This window comes from Rhinatrema bivittatum, chromosome 3 (genome assembly GCF_901001135.1).
Source record: "Rhinatrema bivittatum chromosome 3, aRhiBiv1.1, whole genome shotgun sequence".
Classification (NCBI taxonomy): domain Eukaryota; kingdom Metazoa; phylum Chordata; class Amphibia; order Gymnophiona; family Rhinatrematidae; genus Rhinatrema; species Rhinatrema bivittatum.
Window position 1 is genome coordinate 156,489,306 of NC_042617.1, and position 12,855 is coordinate 156,502,160.

General features: G+C 49.0%; 1 protein-coding gene across 10 annotated transcripts in view; it reads right to left on the reverse strand.

Annotated features, from left to right (window-relative positions):
• SIPA1L2 (signal induced proliferation associated 1 like 2) overlaps window positions 1-12,855 on the reverse strand; it is a 492,084-nt gene that overhangs the window by 10,128 nt on the left and 469,101 nt on the right. For 9 of the 10 annotated variants that reach the window (XM_029593863.1, XM_029593861.1, XM_029593864.1 and 6 more), the window contains 2 exons: window positions 7,666-7,719; window positions 7,053-7,176 (listed from right to left, as the gene is read on the reverse strand). In XM_029593863.1, the coding sequence (XP_029449723.1) occupies window positions 7,053-7,176; window positions 7,666-7,719 (178 nt within the window). The remainder of the gene's footprint in view (window positions 1-7,052; window positions 7,177-7,665; window positions 7,720-12,855) is intronic. The other variant, XM_029593862.1, reaches the window with a different exon arrangement.

Genomic DNA, 12,855 nt, shown 5'->3' on the forward strand with positions numbered 1-12,855 from the left:
AGCCAATTGTAAGTGGAGCTGCGCTGACGTCAGCGCCAGGGAGGGAGGCTCTTCGCAGCCCTTTAAATCCTGGGCTTTCTCCGCGGCTCTGCCTCTTCGCTCCGGCCCGGGCCCGAATCGCCCGGCCACCTACCCTGCGACCTCCGATCGCCGAACCGACCCGGCAGCCGCCCAGCAGACGCTCCAGGCCGCAGACCAGCCGCCGACCACGAGGCCCGGACACCCCACCCCCCTCCCGGAGCTCCAGCCAATTGTAAGTGGAGCTGCGCTGACGTCAGCGCCAGGGAGGGAGGCTCTTCGCAGCCCTTTAAATCCTGGGCTTTCTCCGCGGCTCTGCCTCTTCGCTCCGGCCCGGGCCCGAATCGCCCGGCCACCTACCCTGCGACCTCCGATCGCCGAACCGACCCGGCAGCCGCCCAGCAGACGCTCCAGGCCGCAGACCAGCCGCCGACCACGAGGCCCGGACACCCCACCCCCTCCTGGAGCTCCAGCCAATCACCACCTCGACAGCCATTCAGAGGAGCCCCTGACTGCGTAATAAATTTTAGACCCAGCGTAGCGCCGCGCGCCGAGCGTCGCGCGCCAAAGGAGCGCAACAAAGGGGCTGGCCCCTTTGTGCGCCCCTTCGTGCGAACCTTCATCCTCCACGCCAAAGTGAGAAGAATCCCAACAGTGTGGTCCAATACAGCTGCCTGAGGCCCTCCTAACCTACTCACCCTCCTGAGGCCTAGAAATACTGCACTGGCTACAAGAAAACTGCAAAGTAGTGTCTCTTCCTTAGAGGTTTCACATACGAGTTCTGTACATCATCCTAATAGTAAGAGGTACTATACATCCTGCACTGTATAACCTTTATAGTATAACCTGACTCTCATAGCATTGCATATTCTGCTCTGACTAACTAGCATACACACACCTCCTAAATCTTACAACCTGCACCCCACCCCCCCACCTTATATCCTAAACTGTATTAACTGCATTGTCCAACCTGCACGGAGTATTACCTGCACTGTTTATCAACATTGTTTAATCTGCTTTAACCCATATCGTCTAATCTGTACTTATCTGCTTTGCTGGTGTCCCAACTGTACCATCTGCGCTATCCACACTGTTTAACCTAAATTGTCTATTCTGTATCAATCTGCTTTGTCCAATCCGTACTGTTTAATCTGCATTGTGCTCTTTCCCTCAGCAACACACACTGAAACCTCATCCCGTCCGTGTTGGCCTACTCCCACGCTGTCTCCTCCTGCCTACCCCTCTCCCCCTCACCCCCTTCCCTCCTCAACCACAATGACCACACCACACAACACATCCGCCGCATTCACCTCCCCCACAACAGACGCCCCCATTTCCTCCCCCTCCGATCACCCCCCTCTTACAAGTCCCTCCTCCCCATCCTCTCGACCCCCCTCAACCTCCCCCACTACCCACACCTCTACAAACAACACCACCATTACCTTTAGGAAACCCTGCTCAGGAGATGAACTAGCTCTTGCTATCTCCAATGCCTCCACTAACCTTGACTGCTCCAGTCCAGAAACTGCCATCACATCCTGGTTCAGTATAACCCTTGAAATCGCTGACAGTCTATGTCCCATCTCTAGGCGCAAACTACCCCAATCCACAAAAAACCAACAACCATGGTACACGACAGAATTAAGATCCCTAAAAAATACCCTTAGGCAGCGAGAGAGAATCTGGCGTAAAGCCCCCTCACCCCAACTCGCCTCAAGCTACAAAACCGCCCTCCACCATTATAGAATAACCACCCTTAAAACTAAACGAGACTTCTATGCCTCCAAGATCCACCAGTACATGTACAACCCGAAAGCCCTCTTCAATTATGTTGCCAACCTCACTAAGTCCGCCCAGCCTGCTATCCCTGAAAACGAAGCCACCGCCAAGAGTGAAGAAATCGCCCAATATTTCCTCGCAAAAATCGCCAACATCCTCTGCAGATTTCAACACCCATCTCCTTCAACCCCTCCTTCCCCCCCGCTTCAACCTTCCCCCTCTACACCCACACCTTCCATGGTACACTCTACACCTTCCCCCCCGCCTCAACCTTCCCCCTCTACACTCACCCTCCAAACCCTCGACCTGACTTCCTCTAAAGAAGTGGAATCTATCCTTAGAAAACTCAAACCCGCATCTCACCCTTCAGATACCATTCCCACAAAATCCCTCCTCTCCATCCCTAATTCCATCTCCAAACCTATTGCAGACATTATAAACTCCTCCCTCTCTTCAGGCTCTGTCCCAGATGCCCTCAAACAAGCAATCGTTAAGCCCCTCCTAAAAAAACCTACATTAGACCCTAAAGACCCCGCCAACTTCCGCCCTATCTCTAACCTGCCCTTCCTCTCCAAAATTTTGGAAAAGATTGTGAACATCCAACTTACTGAATATCTTGAAGACAATAATATACTGCATCCTGCCCAATACGGCTTCCGTAAGTACCTCAATACCGAAACACTCCTCCTCTCTCTCACGGACCACCTGCTCATAGGCATGGACCAAGGCAATTGTTACCTCCTCGCCCTCCTCGACATCTCAGCTGCCTTTGATACTATCAATCATAACCTCCTCATCAACCGTTTAACCGAAATAGGCATCTCAGGCCTAGCCCTGCTATGGTTCAAATCCTATTTATCTAACAGAAAGTTCTCTGTCAAGATAGGAAACGCCAATTCCACACTCTACCGCCTGTCCCAAGGTGTCCCCCAAGGCTCCTCCCTCTCCTCTACCCTTTTCAATATTTATCTCACACCCCTATGCCAACTCCTCACAGACCTTGGCCTCAAATTCTACCTCTATGCTGACGATGTGCAAATCATCATTCCCATCCACAACTCTCTCTCAGATGCCCTTGCATTCTGGAACACATGTCTTGCCAACATAAACGATTCCTCACCAACATCCACCTCGCCCTAAACTCCGCTAAAACAGAACTGCTCCTTATCTCTCCCCACTTCCCTCCCAAACCCCTGATCGCTAACGACCCAGCTTTCAACACCATCACGTCCCAACCCACTGTAAGAGACCTTGGGGGTAATTCTTGATCAACAACTCAATCTAAAAAAACAGATCAATTCCATCCTCAAAGAAGGTTTCTTCAAGCTCAGTATTCTAAGAAACTCAGACCCCTCCTCCACTATCATGATTTCCGTACTGTCGTCCAAGCTACCCTTTCCTCAAAGCTTGACTACTGTAATGCCCTCCTCCTCGGCCTACCCTCCTCCACTACCAAACCCTTACAAATGTTCCAAAATGCTATCGCCAGGGTCATCACCAACTCTCGGAAAGCTGATCACATCACCCCCATACTCAAAGAACTCCACTGGCTCCCTATTGCATCCCGTATTCTCTTCAAAATTTTAACTATAGTACACAAATCCATCCACTCTCACAATTCTAACTGGCTTGATGAACCCTTTCGTCCTATACGCTCTGTACGACCCATTCGATCAGTCAACATAGGCACCCTCTCCATCCCCCCCTTTGAAAAAAGCCCACCTCTCCACCACTAGAGACCGCGCCCTATCCATTGCAGGCCCCAAACAATGGAACGCCCTCCCCACCACGCTCAGGCTTGAGCCATGTTATTCCAAGTTCAGAAAAAAACTTAAAACGTGGCTCTTCCGTCAAGCCTACCCTGATTAATCCCTACCTCCCCCCCCCCACCCTCCAGTTCTTACCTTCTGATCTTACTTGTATATAGACTCCAGTTAGTAACCTGCTTAAGCCTTTATATATAAGCCTTTATTTATAGACCTGTATATATATATATACTTGTAAATAGCCTGTTACAGTTGTTTGATTGCTTTAATTTCTTTGCCCTCTGCTCTATGTATATTCCTCCCTGTTTCCCCTCCCCGTTGATTGTAATTTCAGCCTTTCAGTTACAATGTGAACCGGTATGATGTATGCTTACTAATGCCGGTATATAAATGTTTCAAATAAATAAATAAATATCCTGACTAGCAAGTATTATATATTCTGTGTTTCTAACATTTGGGTCTTCATTTTGAGGTGGTATTCATGCATGTGCTCACAGTACAGATTAACCTTGCTGCTGGGTAATGCAATGATTGCCCTGGTTAACAAGCGGTGTTAGCTAGCATCAGATGCCGAAATAGTAAGGTCATTAAAATTCCTTTGTTTTGGTTCCGTAATTGTGCTATTTCAAGCGAAAGATAAACTAATGGACTTTATGGGGGGGGGGCTTAAGACATCTTGGCTTTAAAGGTCGAAAGCTCATTGAAGTATAGACAGGAAGTTCAATGGAGAAGGTATAGCTGAAGGAAAAATGTCTGTTTTTCAAGGAAAGCATGCGAAAAGTCAACCATCTGTGGACGACACTGAGCACAGGGGTCGATATGAATATTTACACATTAATATAGCTGGAATTAAATGTGCGATGAATCATTTCACCCTGAGGGAAGAGCTAAAGAGGATCTGAAGCCCTGGAATTTAAATCATCTGGTGCAAACTTGTACAGGAAAAAAAGGAAGAAGCAAACAAGGTATGTCTGCTAAACTAGCAGATTGGCTACAAAAGACATTTATAGGATTCCTTGGTTAGCTTATGGTGCCCAAGCTGTCAAAAGACATAGAATCCAAAGCTGTTTTTTTCTTTAACAAACACTCTCCTTTATAGGTAAATTAACTTCCGTTAAATTAGTATCAGACAAAAATTATATGAAATAGTTCTACTCTAATATGCTCTGCCTCATTATTCAAATAAAATTAGTTGTGTTACAGACAATGCAGATCTTTAAAAAAAAAAAAAAAAAAAGATGTATTTCTGCAGCATGGGTGAAACTCTTTATGTGAGACAGCTGTGAATATTTCCCAGGATAGGTTTCATTAATCATTCCTTTCGTCTCTCATGGCCCCAGGTTCAGAAGATGGCAGGGGCACCAAACACCACTGCAATTACCAAATGCCCTTTCCACATCTAAAGGCCACTCTTGCTGTTACCTAATCGCACGCCATTTTGCAAGTATTAGGACTTTTTTTTTTTTTTTTTTAATCAAGGCAACATGAAGTATGCTTCCCTGCAGCTCTTGCCTGTTCATCACCAACACTTTTAAGCAATACTGCTGCCAATGAAAACAATTCTCAACGGCTTTTACATCCCTTTCCAACGTAGAGATTTTTTTAAATTTTACTTATATTAGCAAGTGGAACTTGTTAAATTGACAATGATTTGTCCCAAAATTTTACGCTGGTTTGACACTCCAATAATTGCCTTCACATGTTATCTCAAGGGGTTAGGTCTTCTTAAAAGCAAAGATACCACACCAAAAAAATAGGAAAAGCCACCACTCACAATCAGGTCAATCCAGTAACGAGTGGTAGGAAGAGCTGCGTTAATGCCCGGCGCACCGGCGGTTGCCGCAGGCACAGTCCAGCTCACCTACCGCTCGATCCTGTATGTAAATAGCTTGCAAATGCAAGCTGCGTCTAAGAAGCGTCCGTGAAGCGTTAGGCCCGCGCAACCCATTTTTCTGTATAGAGCGCTATACAGCGCCTATACAGTAACCTGGGTGCGCGGGCCTAACGCTTCACGGACACGCTGGTATCTGTCATTATGACATTTGAAATGACAGGTACCGGGAAGTGGACAGTTCTCCGATGCTCGGGATTACCAGCCCTCTCTCCCCTCCTCCCGAAGCAAGCAACGAAAGCGGAAAAAATCGGAAAAAAAAAAGAGAAAAAGAGAAAAAAAAAAAGTAGCAAGAGAGAGGGGAGAGAGAACGGGCAATCCTACACTCAGGATTGCCCGTCCTCTCTCCCCTCCTCCCGAAGCAAGGCGCGAAAAGCAGCCTTGCTCCGGGAGGAGGGGAGAGAGGACTGGCAGTGTAAAGCGACGAAGCGACTTACTTTTTTTGCAGCCCCCCTCCGGAGACGGACATCGGCGAGGACGACCGCGGCTCCCCTCCCCTACCTCCAGCTGCCCGCGAAGATAGACGCATTGCACGGGCGAAAGCGGCCCCTGTGCGTGCAATTGGGCCGCTCAAGACGTGACGTGACATGCCGTGACGCCAAACGTCGTGACGTCACACCTTGAGCAGCCCAACTGCACGAACAGGGGCCGCTTTCGCCCATGCAGGCGTCCATCTTCACGGGCAGCTGGAGGCAGGGGAGCTGCGGTTATCCTCGCCGATGTCCGTCTCCGGAGGGGGGCTGCAAAAAAAGTAAGTCGCTTCGTCGCTTTACACTGCCAGTCCTCTCTCCCCTCCTCCCGAGGCAAGGCTGCTTTTCGCGCCTTGCCTCGGGAGGAGGGGAGAGAGGACTGCCAATCCCGAGCGTAGGATTGCCCGTCCTCTCTCCCCTCTCTCTCTTGCAACTTTTTTTTTCGCTTTTGTTGCTTCGGGAGGAGGGGAGAGGACTGGGGCTGCTCCGGAGACCAGCACCCATGGACGCGGCCAGGGCAGGTGAGCGGAGGCTGGGGGAAAGTTTGCCGCCTACCCTTACCCCTGCCTCTAATGCAGGGGTAAGGGTAGGCGATAAGTTAGCAGGTTAAACGCACGGCAAAACGGCAGGGTAAAAAAGCGATAGTCAGGGCGCGCGTTACTGGATGGTAGGGAATAGCTAATTCGATCGTTTACATCTAATATACATGCCGCGTGCAGAAGGGGTTACCCGGGAATTTAAGGATGTGGTAAGAGTAGGTTAAAGGGGATTGTGGATCGCAGGAAGGGCTAACGCGGCCAGAAAGTGAGTAGAAAGCGGGTTAGGAGCGGGGTAAATGTGGCCGCACTTTACTGGATTGACCTGAATGGCTGTTAAGACCAAAAGTCACAAATTCAGCTGTGGCTCTGGAAGACATCAGTGTCAAGCTGACAGATCCTCTGCCTCCCTCCCTGCCCCCTTCGCACTACTGGATAAGTAATTTGTATACGCTCTTTTTTATGGATCAGAGCAAAGAAAACGTGTCAAATCTATACATATAAATATTAACTTTGAAAGGGAAAGATATTAGTAAACAGCTCATTAAGGAAGTGGGCTCCCTGCTTTCTAAGAAAAGGAAATCATACACACCCAGGAGGATCAAGGAAACCTTTTCCATTACTGGGATCCGGACATGGGGATAACGTCTGCAAACTCTTCAAGCTCTGCACTTGCAGCATATCATTCAGGGTGCAAAAAGATGCCACTCTCTGGTCTGTAAAAGTTAAAAAAAAACAAAACATTGATATCAATAAAGTGCCAGTAAATACACAATGTATCAGAGTTAATGCTACATCAACCCAGTTAGTGCCAAGGACAGGCCAGTGGCAGTCACACTGCATTCTGTTGGCTGCTCTTTTTGGGGCTGCAGATCTGTGCATCCTGGGTAGATGAACAGTCAGCAGATATCCAATTCATTTCACCCTACTTTGCTTTCTGATATTATTAATATCTTAGGGCAAGCCCAACGTCAATGTTTTCCACACATCAGCATAATAAAATTGTTTTAATTAGTTAACAATGATTTACAGTGAAATTACTAATCTTGCTTAAATCCACAGAACCACGTTTCCTCCATAAATTGGCCCACCCCAATCCAACAAATGCTTTCCGCCCAGGCTTGTAAATTCATGCAAAACGTGCAGAAGCGAAAAAGGAAACGTCACAAAGTAATTAAACCAACAGTCAAGCCCAAGACCATCACCTAGGCAGTGCGTGTGATGACAGCCAGGCCCGAGATCGTCCTCCGAAGCAAGACCTGGAATTAGATTTAGAATGTTCCCATGAATCATTGCATTCCCATCTGCAAGGCAGCAGCTGCAGTCCCTAGGCAAGGTGACAACACTGGGAGGGCAATTTCGAAACTCCATGGAGCTCCTGCGGGTACTTTTTATACAGGCGGGACAGTGAGTTTTTATTTTCAAATTTGAAAAACGCAGGTGGCGTGCACAATGCAGTTAACAATAGCGCCTGCACGCTCTGTACCGGAATGGGGGGGAGCAGGTTCAAAGTGCCCACGTGAGAGGATGCAGGGAGATTTGCAAAGGTGATGTCTGCCCGCGCTTTCACTCCCCTGACCTAACCCCGCCCACTTTTTCTGCAGGTAAAGTACAGCACGCATACTTTTAACTTGCAGAGGAGGGGACAGAAGGGGAATACGTCAAACTGGGTTTTCATGCGAGTAAAGGCACATTTAGCTGCATAAAACCTTTTGATTAATGAGGCCTACGAGTACCGTGAGATGCAGCTCATGCTGGATTTTACTGTTAGAAGTCTTTGTGCCTCCTTACATGCTGACGCCAATCCTTACCAGCATGGATCGCATCCACATGTCATGCTCAGCTGTTCTTGATATCATACAGAGTATTACGGATGCATGGTCCAGGCACAGAACACACCACAAAAACAAACAGTATAAAGACAGGCCAGGCTGCTCTAAACGGGCAAAAGGACACATTTAATCAACCTCTTCGGATTATCTACAATTTGGATCATGGTAAATCGGAAAAGGCCTTTTGGACTGATCCATGAAACATGTTTTTTGTTTTGTTTTTCCCTCCTTTCAAACACAAGGAAGGGACCTTTGCAGCTATGACAAATGCTCTGCGTGAAGCTACTATACAAGCAGCCGAATAACATCAGTGGGAAAAAAATATGGCAGCTTGTTTTGGATGATGTGGCCTGGGCCAGTGGGCAGACTGGATGGACTGCTTTGGTCTTTACCTGCTGTCATTAGCTGGGTTTCTTGAGAATTGGGTATACTGCAATCCTTTAGATCCATTGCTTCTGAAATAGGATGCCAACCACAGGCCCCTAGGAAATAAGGCGTGCCTGGCCGGGCACCCGTTTTTGCGCCTACAACCGTACTCTCTCTATTTAACAAGGAGTTTAGTACCCAATAATTTGTATGCCAAAAAGTGAGTAAAACTCTGCAGATACATTAGCGCTGCTCCATGCAACTCCCGTGTTAACCAAGACATTTGCTATTATTCCCCAAGGCCGGGAGGTGCGAGGGCTTAACGTGTATTTCCCTAACACTGGAAATTCAACTCCTAGTCAGAGGTAAAAACATCTGGAGCTAGTGTTAGCCTGTGGAGCTCAACCTGGAGTCTGCGATGCGGGGAGGGGGATCCTATACTGAGGATTCATGCATGAAAACATGTTTTTACGTACATATGCGCTTTACCGTGGGCAGAAAATGTGATGTGCACTCACAAACCGTGGAGTTAGGAGCACAAATGTACTTATAAAAGTCTTCAGCGCACAACAGTACGTGCACCTAAACCATGGTTTCTGTGCTTAAACTGTGTGCACATTTTCTGGGTCTTTCAACCTGTGTCGGGTGTTAACTTTTTATTTATTTATTTTTTTTAGTGCACGAGCGAAGAGAATGTGAACTGAAGCTCAGCACACGTATTCTTCCTCATGTCTGATTACATCGGGGCCTTGGTGAGGATTCATTTATAGCCTTCTTTTATTCTTGCAAATCACATCAGTGACCACAAAGGTTTTTCTTGTTCACTCTCTGAAGAGAATTAAAAACTCACAACATGCTGATTAACTTTGTTGTTAAAGCTTTTATTTAACAAGATTACAGGCTCAGAAATTAAACCCTTCCCTACTTCTTGTCTCTGTTATCAGACAATCCCTCCCGCTGCTCTGGCGGTCCCTTATGTCTTTAAAGGACTCCTTGTATTTTCCTACTTTAATTTTATTTTTAATGACTCTGAAAAGAAGTGAAGAGAAAATATTCTCTCTTATCAAAAGTAAATGAAGTGCCTGAGTTTTAAGACTACAAATGTGTTCCGAATGTTGACAATCCCTATTCACAAGTCATTTAGGAAATAATTTAGAAATACTTCAGAAATTAATTTACCAAATTTAGAAGAAAGCATGAGCAATTTTCCACATATACACTGGGGTCTGGATAACACGCAAATCAAACAGAAAACAAAATACACAATCATACCGAAAAAAATAAATGTAAAAAAATACTACATATATGCTGGAATCTGAAAATCCACTCAGCTGAGGCAAGTGGATTTGGATGGCTGTTGAACAGGGTGGGACTACCACACTGACAGGCCGATACAGTAAAGTGCGGCCGCGGTTACCCTGCTTCTAACCCACTTCTAACTCACAATTTGGCCGCATAAGTCCAACCCGCGATTCACTATCCCTTTTAACTCATCCTTACCGCTTCTTTAAATCAACCGGTAACACTTTCTGCCGGCAGCATGTATATGAGATATAAACGCTCCGATTAGCTATTCCCTCCCATACAGTAATGTGCGCCTCGACTATCGCCTTTTTAACCTGCAGTTTTGCCGCGTGTTTAACCTGCTAACTTACCGCCTACCCTTACCCCTGCGTTAGTGTGGAGCGTCAGGTCAGAGAGACTAAATTCCAGGGGCAAATGACCCCCTCACCCCCCGGGACCCTTACCCTGGCGTTAGTGTGGTGTGACAGCAATAGGCAGGCTCCGGTCAAAATCCCCCCCTCCCGAAGCAAGGCGCAAGGCGAAAATCGGCTCGACATGTCATTAAAACAAAAGTAAATAAAGTGTAATAAAAGTAAACTTACTGCATGTGAATTTTCTTTGAACAGTCCTCTCTCCCCTCCTCCCGAGGCACGCACTGTGACTCCCCTGCCTCCCGGGGGCAGCCGGCGGCAAAAGCGGCTTCCAGCAGCCCCCGCCGGCGAAGGTGGATGAATGGACGCCCATACGCCTGGATGAATGCACGCCCACCAGCGAAGGTGAGTGAATGAATGCACGCCCATACGCACCGGCGGGCGTGCATTCATCCACTCACCTTCGCCGGCGGGCGTGCATTCATCCAGGCGGAAGGAACCGGCAGGCATGCATTCATCCAGGCGGAGAGAGCCGGCGGGCGTGCATTCATCCAGGCGGAAGGAACCGGCAGGCATGCATTCATCCAGGCGGAGGGAGCCGGCGGGCGTGCATTCATCCAGGCGGAGGGAGCCGGCGGGCGTGCATTCATCCAGGCGGAAGGAACCGGCAGGCATGCATTCATCCAGGCGGAGGGAGCCGGCGGGCGTGCATTCATCCAGGCGGAGGGAGCCGGCGGCGAAAGCGGCTTCCAGCAGCCCCCACCGGTGGTGAATGAATGCACGCCTGTGTACGCCTGTGCGTGCAATTTTGGTGCTCAAGGCGAGACGTCATGACGTTTGACGTCACGGGGTGTGACGTCAGCATTCGCTAATGCACTGCCTTGAGCGCCCAAATTGCACGCACAGGCGTACACAGGCGTGCATTCATTCACCTTCGCCGGCGGGGGCAGGGGAGCCAAAGCGGCTTCCAGCAGCCCCCGCCAGCGAAGGTGAATGAATGCAATTTGGGCGCTCAAGGCAGTGCATTAGCGAACCCTGACATCACACGCCGTGACGCCAAACGTTGTGATGTCACGCCTTGAGAGACCAAATTGCACGCACAGGCGCACATTCATTCACCTTCGCCGGCGGGGGCTGCTGGAAGCCGCTTTCGTGCCGGCTCCCCCCGGGAGGCAGGGGAGCCGCGGTGCGTGCCTCGGGAGGAGGAGAGAGAGAGAGGACTGTTCAAAGAAAATTCACATGCAGTAAGTTTACTTTTATTACACTTTATTCACTTTTGTTTTAATTTTCACCCTGCGCCTTGCTTCGGGAGGGGGGGAGAGAGAACTCGCAATCCCCGATGCCGGAGCGTAGGAGAACCATCCACTTCCTGGTACCTGTTATTTCAAACGTCATTTGAAATGACAGGTACCAGCGCACCCAGGATACTGTATAGGCACCCAGGATACTGTATAGCGCTCTATACAGTAAAATGGATTGCGCGGGCCTAACGCTTCACGGACGCTTCTTGGACGCGGCTTGCATTTGCAAGCTATTTAAATACAGTATCGAGTGGTAGGAGATCCGAACTGTGCGTGCGGCAAACGCGGGTGCGCCCGGCACTAACGCAGCTCTTCCTACTGCTCCTTACTGTATCGGTCTGTGAGAAATTTACTGGTGGGCTGGAGATCTAAGCCGAAAGTGTGGGGAAGGATTTGGCCACAGTTTTAGCTTGCCAGGGACGGGAGGCAGAGGCAGCCTCTTCGCCCCACATGGGCCTGGAAGCATCAGTTTCAGCCCCAAGGGGCCTACTGCCCACAGAGGTGGCCAGATCAGCAGGGCTGCAGTGCTAGCCAATGGGAAGAAGAGGAGAAGCAGGGTGACGGGGTGAGAGGGAGTCACATGGCAAGTACAAATCTTCTCTGAGCAATTCAGTCTCGGAGGAAATTTTCCATCGGTTTGTGCAAGTAAAACGGTACCACAAACCATGCACTGTACTTAGATTATTCCACCTCAAAGCTGTCACACAGAATAGCTTCCAGCGTTAAAGTCACTGGGGCAGATTTTAAAAGGGTGCGCATGGGCGTACATGTGCGCTCGCTACCCGGTGTGCGCACACGTATCCCCGATTTTATAACTTGCTCACGCAAGTTATAAAATCAGAGGTTGGCGCGTGCAAGGGGTGCACAATTGTGCGCTGAGCCGCGCTGCCTTCCCCGTTCCCTCCCCCCTAGCCTGACCTTCCCACCCCTTCCCCTAACCTTTCCCCCTAACTCTAACCCTAACTCTAACCCCCCCTGACCTTTATTTTACCTTTTGCGCCTGCCTCTGGGCAGGCGTAAGTTGCGCACGCTGGCCCACTGCGATCCTCAGCACAGTGACAAATGGCCACTGTGCCAGGAGTCGCTGACCCTGCCCCCGGACCGCCCACGCCCCGCCCCTTTTTGCAAGCCCCGGGACTTACACATGTCCCGGGGCTTTAGGCCCGGCGCGCGTAACCTTTTTAACATTCGGCCCACTATGAGAAATGTGATGTTTTCTGCTGTTGCAAGTTTCTTTTCAA